This window comes from Brachycentrus maculatus, unplaced genomic scaffold (genome assembly GCF_059751285.1).
Source record: "Brachycentrus maculatus isolate JH-2025_06_01 unplaced genomic scaffold, ASM5975128v1 h1tg000242l, whole genome shotgun sequence".
Classification (NCBI taxonomy): Eukaryota; Metazoa; Arthropoda; class Insecta; order Trichoptera; family Brachycentridae; genus Brachycentrus; species Brachycentrus maculatus.
In genome coordinates this window covers 1,285,425-1,299,702 of record NW_028280993.1, presented here as the reverse complement: position 1 = coordinate 1,299,702, position 14,278 = coordinate 1,285,425, and the positions used below count along the sequence as shown (strand labels likewise).

The 14,278-nt window shown below is 33.7% G+C and overlaps 2 protein-coding genes across 4 annotated transcripts; both read right to left on the bottom strand.

Moving 5' to 3' along the window:
* Positions 1-133: 133 nt before the first annotated feature.
* On the bottom strand, positions 134-8,115 carry LOC148306421 (speckle targeted PIP5K1A-regulated poly(A) polymerase-like). Of its 2 annotated transcripts, none has more exons than XM_088265052.1 (4): positions 7,932-8,115; positions 6,053-6,265; positions 3,794-4,006; positions 134-2,254 (listed from the first exon to the last, which is right to left on the bottom strand). In XM_088265052.1, the coding sequence occupies exons 1-4, from the start codon at positions 8,107-8,109 to the stop codon at positions 777-779; spliced, it is 2,082 nt and encodes a 693-aa protein (XP_088121178.1). In that variant the 5' UTR covers positions 8,110-8,115; the 3' UTR covers positions 134-776. The 2 variants fall into 2 exon arrangements, with proteins under 2 accessions (XP_088121178.1, XP_088121179.1); XM_088265053.1 differs by having other exon boundaries at positions 6,053-6,262.
* Tpt (tRNA 2'-phosphotransferase) lies at positions 7,998-14,074 on the bottom strand. 2 transcript variants are annotated; one of them, XM_088265054.1, is made up of 5 exons: positions 13,953-14,074; positions 13,638-13,711; positions 10,522-10,723; positions 9,283-9,586; positions 7,998-8,137 (listed from the first exon to the last, which is right to left on the bottom strand). In XM_088265054.1, the coding sequence occupies exons 1-5, from the start codon at positions 13,962-13,964 to the stop codon at positions 8,112-8,114; spliced, it is 618 nt and encodes a 205-aa protein (XP_088121180.1). In that variant the 5' UTR covers positions 13,965-14,074; the 3' UTR covers positions 7,998-8,111. The 2 variants fall into 2 exon arrangements, with proteins under 2 accessions (XP_088121180.1, XP_088121181.1); XM_088265055.1 differs by having other exon boundaries at positions 8,005-8,137; positions 9,448-9,586.
* Positions 14,075-14,278: the final 204 nt, after the last annotated feature.

Sequence of the window (14,278 nt, the reverse complement as noted above, 5' to 3'; positions counted from 1 at the left end):
TTACAGACATCATCAGACTGGTCCAGTCTGATGATGTCTGTAACGACGAAACCCGGTCGCTGGTCAAATAAAAAAGTGGAAAAGCTAAAAATATTGTTTTTAATCTAATAATAAAATAAAAAATACTCAGTAATGCATCGTGCTTCACTCAATTTATTGGCGTCGCTTTGCTCTTCTCGCCCTTATAACTTTTATAATTTTGCAAATAAATAATTGATCTTCATTTGCGCGTTTCCGTCTTCCTCATCGTCAGTGTTCCAGTACCATTAGTCGCTACATAAGCGTAGGAATTTTAAAAAATATATATATACTTGAACGTATAGTTGTCTCTCTCAAAGTAATGGAATTTTAGTAGATATTTATGACACGCATAAAAATATGTATCTCATATATCTATACAGTCAATTCATAACTGGCTTGTTATTAGAACACTCTTGAAGGATGAAAAAGCCATAAAAGAAGAAGAATTCTTTTAATTTTTGACATGAAACTAAAACAATCGGAGACAAGATAGAAATCGTTATTTATACGTGTTTTATATCTCCGTCAACTGTTTGAAAAAAAATGGGGATTCATGCTTATAAATGTTGTTCTAATTAATGAACTTTTAATCCATAAGTTACAGGTAGATGATGTGTATACGTTTTCATTTTTATACATCTGTCTCACGATCAAATCATTTTTTAAATATATAATATGGTACCAATTCAATTTAAAATATTTGTTTCCATCTAATCCAGTCTCTAGAGTATGTTTTATATGATAAAACGATTAGGTCAATTATTCAAGAATCCCATTATTCCCATGTCCAGAATGGGGGTGAAGAAGTCGATGAATTCCTTGAATTTGTCTTCGGAACAGTTGACATTCTTCATCAGGACGGCGATGCTTCGACTGGCATTCACAATTTGGACGTTGATGTCGAAGTTAAAGTTAGTCACCGACGGCGTACTTGCGCTCTGCAAACTCTTCAACATTGTGTCTGAAATCTCCGCGTAACGCTGAAAGTTGTCGTCGCTTGTACCATATTCCAAAAAGCGTTTCCTATTGGTCCAAACGTCGAATGACAATTTGCACTTATATTCCATATTTGAGTTCTGTCCGCAGTCGCTATGCGGAATATTGGCGTCGAATGCAAATACGCATTTGATAACGTTTTCCAATATATTGTCTAGCAAGTCTTTCAATCTGCTGTAGTACGAGGATATCAGGTCGACGTCTAATACTTTTTCTTCGGGTATGATATAGTCTTTTTTTAGCACGAACATTTTGGTCGCCGGCAACCCTCCGACTGTGAGGAGACGGTGGAGGAGTCCTTCCATACAGCCGGCGGTCTTGGCCGCTACGATCTTGCGAATGCCGGCCGCGCAACTCTCCTGGAACAGCTTCCTGAGCTTGGCGGAAACGAACATCAAGTTACGGTTGAGTTGTAAGGGGTCTTGAATGTTGATAATGTTCGTGGTGGGGAGCCGCGCGTTCTCCCGACTGGCGTAAACCAAATACCGGTAATATACGGGAGGTAATTTGGACAGACTTTTATCTTCAAAGTCACTAATGGGAATGGTCAGTCCGCTTAACGGACTGATTACGTTTGTAGCAAATGGAAAATCAACGTAGTATTTGAAAAACTCTTCCAAAAGATCCAAAATGCTCATGGCGTTGTGATTTTCGGGAAAACTTTCCGAGGAATTGTTGAAACCGAAATTCCATCCGTCCAAAATGCGATCGTATTTGGCGTCTCTTTGCAAGAATTCTACGGGAGGCAGAATGGGAGCGGGGAGATTTTGCAAGTAAAATATTATAAGGTAGGTGAGTCCGTAATTGGGAAACTTGTTGGTTCCCGTAATATTGTTCAGCTTGGCCCAATACTTGATTAGAACGCAGAGAGGAATCAAGCGCTGATCGGTGAAGAGCAGAAACTTGAGTAGTTCGCTATTGTATATGCCGAATGGCGTTTTGAAGCTCAGATCGGTGTTGAATCCGCTCGGCACGTGATTGAACTTGATCAGAGGAACCTTCGCAGACGGAATGGAGAACAGGTACTCGAACGTGTCAGGGAGCAAAGACGCTTTCCGAAGGGACTTGAACACTTTCCGAAAGATGTTTATTTCGGTAAAGTCCGAGATGGGCTGCAAGTGTTCGCGCCCGCTGTAATCTCTCCAACAGAAATGTGACATTTCCAGGTAGCAGTCCACGTCGCTATCCAATATCGCCATTCCGTTCACTATGGACCCGAATGGGAATATCCGACAATCTGAAATATAATCGTGCACATCAATCAGACAAATTTCAGTCGAGACATCATTTTAAACAATTTGTGTATTATACATACAGTAGAACCTCCATTATGCGGAATGAATGGGAATGAGGGTTGGTCGGGATAGTCGTAAACCCAGATTACTATGTGAGAGTGTAAAATGTGTATAAAATTGTGTATGTATGAATACATGTCGCTCACTCCTTTCAAGAATGTCATAAATCAAAAAACTTGATTTTTCAGGAGAACGTTTTTAAAGTTTAAAAATATAATACAATGTATGGATTAAAAATAAATATCAAGCCACTTATTGAACTTTTTACTGTGCAACAGATCTTTTTAGGTAAAACCTGAAGGTTTTTTCTCCATTTGAAAAATATTTACTATATTTTTTAAAAAAATATTTAACAATACCTTTTCTTCAAAATGCAAAAACAACACTTTCTGTCCTGTAGCGGGTAAATGTTAAGTTAAAAATATGCCGCTTTTGCTGGGATATAGTACATTTTCTGAGCATTCCGAAAACATGCACAACTGAAAATTGACAATTTTTGATTTATGACGTCCTTGAAAGGAGTGAGCGATGTCTGTACCTAAATAAATAAATGAGAAAGAGAAACTGAAATAATACTTAAATTAACTTTTGGGAAAAAGAGAGGAATGTGAAAATCCATGGATTTACAAGGATAATGACGTGTCAAAGGCTGATCTGTGATCAGTTAATCACTATGTAACATTCACCGTTCTGTTCCATGGTCAGTCATCCATATTACAGGTTTTCTACATGAAAAATTTCTATCAAACAAAGATCTTCCAATAATTTATTTTTTATTTTTTATTATTCATATGATTTAACTCCCTTAACACCGATCTAGGATTTCACCTCCATTATCCACTAAGCAATTTTTCACTCTAGAAACCTACTATGTACTGAATTGCAATTATGCATCATCATTTGAAAAATCCACACATATTTGAACTGTCGTATTTAACAAGTGGCAGTTGAAATTATGAGCAAAAAGTGTCGTATTGTGATTCATTCTAGAAACATTTCCTATTTATTAAAAAAAATCTCTTCAAAATTTAACATTTTCAAAAATAATAGTGTTAAATTTTTATTTCGTATCAAATATAATTTTTAAATGAATATTTACAACATTTTGAGTGTGTCCAATACTTGTTCACAAAATCTGGATTATCTCCAATATATGAACCAATTTAGAAAACTTGTTCTTGAAACACTAGAACTTCACTAGAGACATCTATTGGTGAGATGAAAAGAAGAAGAATAAATGCCCAGACTTCTATATTCTTCTTCATCTTTGATGGGATGTCAAAAAATAATATCTAAATGGATAGTTCAAATTTGAAATCGATATAGTGATTTGCGTAATTGTGAGAATCATTTCCAGAACATAGGGTAGAAAAACCGACTAATTGGTGTTTGGTCATTTACGTTTGGCAGCAAAAAAGCCACCTAGACGGCTTTTGATGGTTGATGCGTTAAGGATTGTGCGTTAAGAATTGTATCCTTACTTGGGAAGCTGTAGCTGAGTGCTCTCTGGATGTCGCTACAGAGGAAGTGCAAATCTTCGACAACCTTTGGCTTCAGGCGGATTTCTGCCAGCAACGCATTCAGCTGCTGATCGAAGTCTCCCGGGAGGTCGAACGCAGTCGCGGGCGGCAGGACAGGCTTGGGGGGCAACATACCCTTGCGAGAATGCGCTTCCATTTCGGGCTTCGGCATCCCTGGGAAATCATGTACAAAAGTAATGACTGCTACACGCACAAATGGATGTAAAATTGGCGAGATTGCTTCATCTCGAGCCACCATGATTAATTGTAAACAAAAATAATGAAAACGTGTGGCATGACATAGACAGACTGATTTTGACACTTTGATTTATGATAATGAACCGTTTTCTTTCATTTATTTGTTAAATATATATGTACATATACATACATATATGTATTATAAATTCATAAACATAATTAACATGTCATTAAATTGTCAGGTTGTGGTCCCGTGGTTATTGTTGCGGACTCTTAAGTCAGAGTTTCTCAGTTTGAACCCGCTCTACCACAATTTGATACCTATTTCTAATAATCGGCCGCTTAGGCTCACAGAAATAGTATGAAATGGAAATATTTGTGTAAATAATAAAAACAATATATATATTTTTTTTAAACATATTTTTTTTTGTAAAGACCCAACCTTATGTGTATTGTCCGTATAGTTCTTTTTACAACTTTATTATTTTTATCTATTTCGAAAATTGATTGTCAGGCAGTTTTTTCATCAACCCCAACCCTCAGTCCAGTTAAAATATTGGTTAATGAATGAATTTTGTAAAATATAAGTTTGTAATATGAATAAACCGCCAAATAAATAAATCGGAAACATTAAAATTTTGCATATTATCATATGTGATGTTAAGTTTACTGTTTGAAAGAAAAGGAAAACTATCCAAAAACTAAGAAACTAAATTTATTAGTTACTTGGTTCGTTTTTCGTACCTTGAAATTCGACCCAAATAGGTGACTGCCCCAATTACCCAGCGACTCAATTGAATGGAATTGCACAAAGTTTACATACCTAATTCAAAACTGAATCTACAGTCAAAAAGCAAAATTTACAATTTAATGTGGTCTGTCGACAGCAAAATTTAGAATACGACTGACGACTGATCAGTATCAAAAACTGAATCCAACTGCATCAGCACAATAAATTAAAAGCCACAAAGAAATTCTGTGGAAGCCGCAACAAAATATAACACCATCAGATAAGGATTTGGAATCTTGATATTCAATACCTGCCAGTTAGTGAAATAATAAAATTTAAAAGAAATATACTTAAAATAACAAAGTACATCGCAAATTCAAATACTTACAGGACTCTTTTATTCTGAGATTTCATTATCATCTCCCCACACCCTTGTTATCAACATACATATTCCCATTCAAGTATCACCTTACAAAAGCACATGTGCATGCTTTGTTCCGATTTGAACACTTGTTAATATTATATTCAGACTAATCTTTTTTCACAAGTGTAGTGGTTAAGAGCACGGCTGTCCAAATTTAAAACACAGTAAGGGATATTTTTTTTGTAGTACGTTTTTTTTGCATTTTTGGACTAAGTAGACTCTACTTAGTCCATAAATGCAAAAAAAACGTACTACAAAAAAAATGTCCCTTGCTATGTTTTAAATTTGGACAGCCGAGCATTTGGCTACAGTGCTGGCCATACGAGGGACCCCCTAATACAGGGATGACAAACCTATGGTACGCGTGCCATATGTGGCATGCGAGACGATTTTGCATGGCACACAAATTAAGAGAAAAAAATCAAAGTGATTGTATAAAAAATTCAAAACTTTGTTAAATCAGACATTCATTAGTAGACTTACAGGCGAAAGTACTACTGCTTGTATTCTTTTAAAAGCTACCAGTTATGAACCCGATGTAAAAAAAATTGACATCTCGCATCCCACAACAAAAATCTCACTAATAATGAAGTTTTAAGGGTTCTACATTTTTTAAATACAGTATTTTTTATGTATTTCTTTTATTTTACCATTAATAAGTACATAATTATTTTTTCCACATTTTAATGCTTTGTTTATATTAAAAATCTGAATTTACACAAACATTTTATGCATTTTTATTTCTATGGCATGTGACATGCGAAATGTACATATATTTTTTTTAAATATTTTTGGCACTCAGGCTCAAAAAGGTTCGATATCCCTGCCCTAATATGTATCTATATTTTACAAAATGTGGTGTACTTACTTGATAAAATATAAGTATTGGAATCATATTGCGTGACGGTAAGCTTGTGTCCTTTGAGGAAGAGGCTGTCTCTCAGCTGGAGAGCACTTTTGGCATCGGTATTGTTAACAAACGAAATGATCACCATTCCTGGCTTCGATACATCCACGTTCAATACGGGTCCAAATTGTTGAAAAAAATGGCGGTAATCCTTTCTGACCAATGAAACGCCTGCTGCGGGATTGAAATCATAATGAGCTTTATGGAATTTTGATGGGAACATAGAAGTCTGGATATACAGTCCTATATTTTAAATATAACACAATTAAGGACGGGAACGGTATTTCTACCCGTTGGGTCGACTGATGCTTAAGGACAGGAACGGTATTTTTACCTTCTACGCCGGCCTCATTTCAAAAGCAGAAAAGAAATATTTTTTTAATGTTTTTATATGAATATTACCTTCCAATCTCTTTGTTAAGCAATTCGCTCACTCCTTTCAAGAACGTCATAAATAAAAAATTGTCAATTTTCAGATGTGCATGTTTTCGGAATGCCCAGAAAATGTACTATATCCCAGCAAAAGCGGCATATTTTTAACTTAATATTTATACGCTACAGGGCAGAAAGTGTTGTTTTTGCATTTTGAAGAAAAGGTATTGTTTGATTATTTTTTTAAATATACTAAATATTTTTCAAATGGAGAAAAAACTTCAGGTTTTACCTAAAAAGATCTGTTGCACAGTAAAAAGTTTAATAAGTGGCTTGATATTTATTTTTAATACATTGTATTATATTTTTAAACTTTAAAAACGTTCTCCTGAAAAATCAAGTTTTTTGATTTATGACGTTCTTGAAAGGAGTGAGCGAATTATCAAATCCTGTTGCCAGCGGTCCGCAAGCATAAAAAAAACCCTTCCGAAATGTGTTAAAATCAATCACTGATTTTTAGAGTCTACTAAGTTGAACATTTGATTTTTTTTACCGCAAAAATAAAATTGTATCGCTTAGTTAGAGCATTAGTAGTCAGGCTACAGTAGATTGACAATTCCTTAAGACAAAATAATTATCCCATTTTTTTGTTTTTAATAAAACAAACAACTTAGTAGACCCTAAAAATCAGTGTTTGATTTTAATATTTAAAATATAAATTATGAAGTTCTGCAAATTAAATGTCAAATCAATAAATATATGCAGTCCTTACAACTTGTCATTGTATGCCCATTACATTATAGATGTAATCTACAAGAATGGCAAGTTAGCTCATTACATCTATAGATATAACGAATAAGAATGGCAAGTTAGCTCATTACATTATAGATGTAATCTAGAAGAATGGCTAGTTAGCTCATTACATTATAGTTGTAATCTGCAAGAATGGCAAGTTAGCTCATTACATTATAGTTGTAATCTACAAGAATGGTTAGTTAGCTTATTACATTATAGATGCAATCTACAAGAATGGCAAGTTAGCTCATTACATCTATAGATATAACGAATAAGAATGGCAAGTTAGCTCATTACATTATAGATGTAATCTAGAAGAATGGCTAGTTAGCTCATTACATTATAGATGTAATCTACAAGAATGGTTAGTTAGCTTATTACATTATAGATGCAATCTACAAGAATGGCAAGTTAGCTCATTACATCTATAGATATAACGAATAAGAATGGCAAGTTAGCTCATTACATTATAGATTTAATCTAGAAGAATGGCTAGTTAGCTCATCACATTATAGATGTAATCTACAAGAATGGCAAGTTAGTTCATTACATCTATAGATGTAACCTATAAGAATGGCAAGTAAGCTCATTACATCTATAGATGTAACCTATAGGAATGGCAAGTTAGCTCATTAAATCTACAGATAAGTGAATAAATAGAAAATAAATTTACGTATTTTCTGTACGATGATGGAATTTTTGGTATGCACGACATTGGTGGCATGTTTGAATACTATCTTGGACTTATGTTTCTTGCTGAATTCATGGTCTGCTTTATTTAAAGTCGGAATAACCCGTTTGCACAAATAGCAAAAGTAGGTATTTGGTCCGGTGATGTTTTTTGTACTCATTTTTATTCAACAAACGGCAGCAGAGTACCTGCAACAAGAAAAAGGAAATAAAATAAAAAAGCTAACTAACTATCACGCCGCTTCCCCCCAGGGATAGCCAGAGAAATTAGAGCGCCACACCACTCTGTCTTTGCATTAGCTTAACATTCTTCGCCTTTTCCACGTTCACGCATCTCCTCATATATACCCGCCGATTGTTTCGACTCCTAACCTGACCGCTTTCAAGTATTTGGCATACCTCATTGTGCCAAGTTTTTCTCGGTCTTTTACAAATAAATGGATGGTTAAATAATAAATCCGGTTGTGGTCTCGGGTTAGTGTTGCGGACTCTTAAATCAGAGTTTCTGGTTTCGAACCCACTCTACCACAATTTGATACCTATTTTTAAAAATGAGCCACATAGGTTCACAGAAATAGTATGAAATTAAAGTAGTTTTGTAAATATGTAATAAAAACACAAATATTTTGCTTTTATTTAAAAAAACAATACTTAATAATAATATTCATAAGATGAAAACAGAGTTTACAGAAAACGAGAACATTGTCTGCTTGGAGGAAATTTTCCTTATTTTAAACCGATTTAAAAAATTAAATTAAATGATTAATTTTGCGACACCCTAAATCGCTCACTTCTTCCAACAACGTCATATATCAAAAATCGTCAATTTTCAATTGTGCATGTTACCGGAATGCCCAGAAAATATACCATATCCCAGCAAAAGCGGTATATTTTTGACTTAATATTTACCCGCTACAGGGCAGAAAGTGTTGTTTTTGCATTTTGAAGAAAAGGTGTTGTTTAAATATTTTTTTTAAATATACTAAATATTTTTCAAATGGAGAAAAAACCTTCAGGTTTTACCTAAAAAGATCTGTTGCACAATAAAAAGTTCAATAAGCGGCTTGATATTTATTTTTAATAGATTTCATTATATTCTTATACTTTAAAAAGGATCTCTTGAAAAATCAAGTTTTTTGATATATGACGTTGTTGAAAGGAGTGAGCCAAATGTCAAATATGATTGATGTATGATGCCATTTGCAAAAATCATAATATTTTCTGGTAAGGTGATTAATTATGCGCCACTCTGTACAATCATCAAATCTTGAGTTATCAACATACAATGATTATTTATTTATTTATTTTTAAGTTAAGAAAAATAAGTAACCAACCATCAGATGCAAGCTGCACAGTGTCAAAATATTTAGTTTCTAGGATGCCTTCTTCGTTACCGGGTGACAGAATCACACCATTCTCCGATTTGTAGAACTTGATGCCGTCAGACAAAGCCTTATCTATATTAATAAAAATATAAATTTCGCAAGTTTTTCGCATACCACTGATAACCGCCTTATTACCGGGCAGTCCTGCAGAGAAATGTATGTGATTTCGGTTCATACGCTTTAAACCATATTTTTTTATTGACGGCCAATTTTTTTTATATGTCCCGTGGACAACAACGGGTGCTTCTTCTTTCTGAAAATATCAAAGAGCAGAGGTAAGTGTGCGGGTAGGCTAGATTTATATTGAAGTCCATAATGTAATCTATGGTGAAAAATTCAAAGAACTACGATATCTATGGTGAAAAAATTATTATCTGTGGTTTAATCCATGTTTCTTTTCAATTAAAATGAAACAATAGTTAGTATTTGAAGCACAAACTCTGCGATTTTCAAATTTCATAACCTTAAAAATAAATTTATTCAATCACTATGTATTGTGGGTAAAAAAAATGCAAAAAACGTCAAAAAACTCTAAAATCCCTGCTTGAATAATCCGCGTTTTGTAAAGCTTTTAGCCTGAATAAAATACCCGCTATTAAACTAAATAATATCCCTCAATATTTTTTGTCCTCTTATATATCTTGTGTGAGAAATATTTTTTTTTATTTTATACATTTACAATTTACAAACAATATTAAAATTTTATAATACAGCATCATTAACCTGTCCGGGAGTATGGCCGTACATGTACGGCCATACCAAACTTTTCTCAAAGGAGTTTGGACGTACATGTACGGCCGATACAAAATATGATTTATGACACGATTTATATCAAAACATGTTAAAAACATGATTTATCGATATTTCTATAATTTTGATATAAATCATGTTTACTGGGGTAAATATCTTTGTTTATTCAAGAAAACATGTTGCTTATAGCATCGACTATAATATAAAAATTTAAAAGTAAAAAAAAAAACAAAAACAAATTCACTCCTCAGATACAGTTTTGTCCGGAGAAACTCACACCCAGACAGGTTAAGTAAAAATTTCATATTTTCGAGTTAACGTTTTTTGCCAGTACACCCATGATAACTTATTACAGGAGACATGTACAAGACATTCACAACAAACAAATTTATTTTTTTAAACAAATTATCAAATTTAGATTATTATCATCAATTTTACCTTGGTGATAATCAGCAAGTCTCCGGAGTCAACTTCCGGAAGGCTGTGTCCTTGTTGAGCTTTGATATGAAGAAAATCCGAAGACAACTTGAATCTCTTTTTATCATTAGTCTCCACCACTCGTATAATATCTTGCAGAGTGTAAATCCCGGAAAAACTTTTATGCTTTAAAATGTCTTCAACTCTTACGAACCCATCCGAACTGTAAAAGTTTACAAACTCATCAAATAACAATTCATTTAATTCTACTGTCATCTAAATGTGGGGCATTAATATCGACTATACTTTAAATTCAATAGCAAATGACTAGGTGGGTAATATATCCAAAATTAAACACGATAATTCGATTGAATTCTACTTTTATTTGCATATATATGATTAAAGAAAACACTTCGTTTTTTACCACTTGAGTTTTATTATAGACTACATGTTTCAGAAGTTAAACTTCCATCATACAGGTCTGTATAATAACAGTTATTATACAGACCTGAATGATGGAAGTTTAACTTCTGAAAAAAAAAAAGTAAAATAAAACTCAAGTGGTAAAAAACGAAGTGTTTTCTTTAATCATTGTAACATGTCTTACCACAAAGTTAATGCCGAAACAATAAATATCATATCGCTCACTCCTTTCAAGAACGTCATAAATCAAAATTCATCAATTTTGAGTTGTGCATGTTTTCAGAATGCCCAGAAAATGTACTATATCCCAGCAAAAGAGGCATATTTTTAACTTAATATTTACCCGCTACAGGACAGAAAGTTTTGTTTTTGCATTTTTAAGGAAAGGAATTGTTTATTTTTTTTTAAAAATATTATAAATATTTTTCAAATGGAGAAAAAACCTTCAGGTTTTACCTAAAAAGATCTGTTGCACAGTAAAAATTTTAATAATTGGCTTGATATTTATTTTTAATACATTGTATTATATTTTCAAACTTTTAAAACGTTCTCCTGAAAAATCAAGTTTTTTGATTTATGACGTTCTTGAAAGGAGTGAGCGATATATATGATATGTTACGCGTTTCGTCTTATTAAGACATTATCAAACACTCTCATATTATTATATACATATATGTAAATAAAAGTAGAATTCAATCCAATAACCGTGTTTAATTTTGGATATATTACACGAGAATTAAAAATGGAATTCTACCAACTGTCTGCAGTTACAATAAATAAGAAAATGACTAGTTAACTCTTTACCCGCGGTTGGGACACAGTCTGACACATTTGATAATCTCCAATGCGCAGATGGCACACAATCTGACACATTTGAAAATCTCCAATGCGCAGATGGCACACAGTCCGACACATTTGATAATCTCCAATGCGCAGATGGCACACAATCTGACACATTTGATAGTCTTCCATGCGCAGATGGCACACAGTCCGACACATTTGATAATCTCCAATGCGCAGATGGCACACAGTCTGACACATTTGATAATCTCCAATGCGCAGATGGCACACAGTCTGACACATTCGATAATCTAATCATTTGACAGCAGGCAGTCAGACATAAGACAGTCAATATCACACTGCTGTACACACGCTGCTGCAATTATCATCTTTTTTTACTGTTTTTGGATTATTTTTTTAAAAATAAATGGGCACACACAATAAGATGTTGGCTGTATATAGATATTTTTATAAAGCATCATTTTCTGCCCAATAATAGATAAGTGTTTACATATCCGGTTTTGTTAAAATATGGCTTTTTTACATAGCGATTAATATACATAGTTAATAAATGCTTATGCACTTGGCTCGTCAGTTCAAGCTGTGCTGATTAATAAAACATTTAAGAGATAAGGTAATGAAAGACACCAAACCCACCACCCCAGCACAATAACACTGAAATGTGGTAGATCTTTATTCTATACTGTGTAACATAAATAGACATTGGCTGTATAAGAACACTATGTGGTATAGAGAGCTAGTAAATAAAGTAGAACTACCAAACCACGGCTGGTCTCACAAACAATAATTTTTTTTCAATTTCTTTTCCTCTCACTGGAATGAGTTCATTTAAAAAAACTAAAAATACGAGGGGCATATGTAAACTGACCATTTATTTTTGTCCTTAAAATGGGACATCTACCAATTTTTACGTAAAAGTATGTATATTCAAGAAAACACATATTTTTTCATAGTTTTTATGTATTAATAAATGTAAAAGGAATGTTGATAAAGAAAATAAGAGGAATAAATAATATAAATATGAAAAATATGTTGTTTTATATTTTTCTGATGAAAATTTTTTCTTAAGTATAAGTGGGTTTGCTTTTAAATAAGAATGGAATTCTTGGCAGGATTTTAAAAATTGGAGGCGCATGCTCCGAATTCCATGGACAGCTAGACGCACCAATGAGTCCATTCGCCAGGAACTACGCTTGGATGGCTTGTCTCTGGCCAATATCTGTACCCGACGGATTCTCCAGTTCTTTGGACACGTTGCGCGTGGCAACGAGGATAGCCTGGAACGACTAGTTGTGATCGGTAGCCTGGAGGGAAAGAGAGGGAGAGGAAGATCCCCCACACGATGGACCGATCAAATTAAGGCAGCAGCAGGCACCTCAGTGGTTGGAGCGCTACGTGCAGCGCAGTCAAGGGATAACTGGAGAAGAGTCATTGCTTCTGCAAGGGTCACAACCCTCAGCAATGAGGATTAAGACGGAGAAGAAGAACAACATCGCTTTAAATACTCCGACTTGTAATTGTGTTTTTTCCATATGCACCAAAATCAAACTAGGAGTTCAGCAAAGTTATATGAAACGGCTATACTACAAACTACCGTCGATTTTTGCACTTTTTTTTTAATTGTTACCGTTCATTGCTTTTTTTTTTAAAAACGAGATATTTCGACGTCCCGAAACTATACATGGGGACAATGGGACAGGCTATCTAAAAACCTGTTCAAAACGGGACGTATGGTCACTTTAGGCATATATAAAGTATGGTCACTTTAGGCATATATAAAGTAAGGTCTCCAAGGCCCTTGAATCTACCACCAAAAAAATAGAAGTAGTCAATTAATTTTATTAAAAATTCAGAAACATGTTTTATAGTATACCTCATTTATATTTACATTACCTCATTTATATTTACATTACCTTATATGGATCCCTTCTTTCCTAGCGCCATGTCGGAGTAACCAAGAAAGTGTCTTACTGAGCCTAATGTCATCCTATAATATTCATCAAAGTGTATCGTTTACTGGCAATATTACAAATCGCGAATATCAAATCCTTTATTTACTAAACAAAAGTCTTCCCTTTACAAACTGTAAAAATCTAGTATAATTCTCAAATAATTTAAAATTCCTTTGAAGCAAGGTGACTTTTTCAAACAATTTATGCGCAAATGCACATTGAAAACATTTGTGCAATCGAATTTTTAACAATACATAATTTGAAAATATAACTTACTGATTGCTGCATTTATGGTTATAATTAGAATTTTATGAAATTCCTATATTCTTAAGTCTCAGGCGTTTGAAAATTTATGAAGAAATTACAAATCGCTCAGTACCAGTACGAATAATAGGAACATCACATTTTTTGACACATAGATTTATGTTGTAAATCATAGAATTTTTCCCTAAAATATTTACCCATCCATAGATATTTTGGTACCTACTTACCCAATGTAGATAAAGAGGGGAATTGGGTGCATAATCTTTAGTGGCGCGGCGTACGGAATAAAGTCAATAAATCATGGAAATGTGTGAAACCAACTTAAATTTTGTCCAATC

What these genes read in the sequence shown, in the direction of transcription:
- LOC148306421 (XM_088265052.1), bottom strand. Translation starts at nt 8,109, where the DNA reads ATGAGTACAAAAAACATCACCGGACCAAATACCTACTTTTGCTATTTG. An exon ending in CATCATCGTACAGAAAATAC is followed by an intron (nt 6,266 to 7,931) that starts GTAAATTTATTT and finishes TCAATCCCGCAG; the next exon opens with CAGGCGTTTCATTGGTCAGA. An exon ending in CAATACTTATATTTTATCAA is followed by an intron (nt 4,007 to 6,052) that starts GTAAGTACACCA and finishes ATGATTTCCCAG; the next exon opens with GGATGCCGAAGCCCGAAATG.
- Tpt (XM_088265054.1), bottom strand. An exon ending in AAAGAAGGGATCCATATAAG is followed by an intron (nt 10,724 to 13,637) that starts GTAATGTAAATA and finishes AAACTTTTACAG; the next exon opens with TTCGGATGGGTTCGTAAGAG. An exon ending in ACTTGCTGATTATCACCAAG is followed by an intron (nt 9,587 to 10,521) that starts GTAAAATTGATG and finishes TGATATTTTCAG; the next exon opens with AAAGAAGAAGCACCCGTTGT.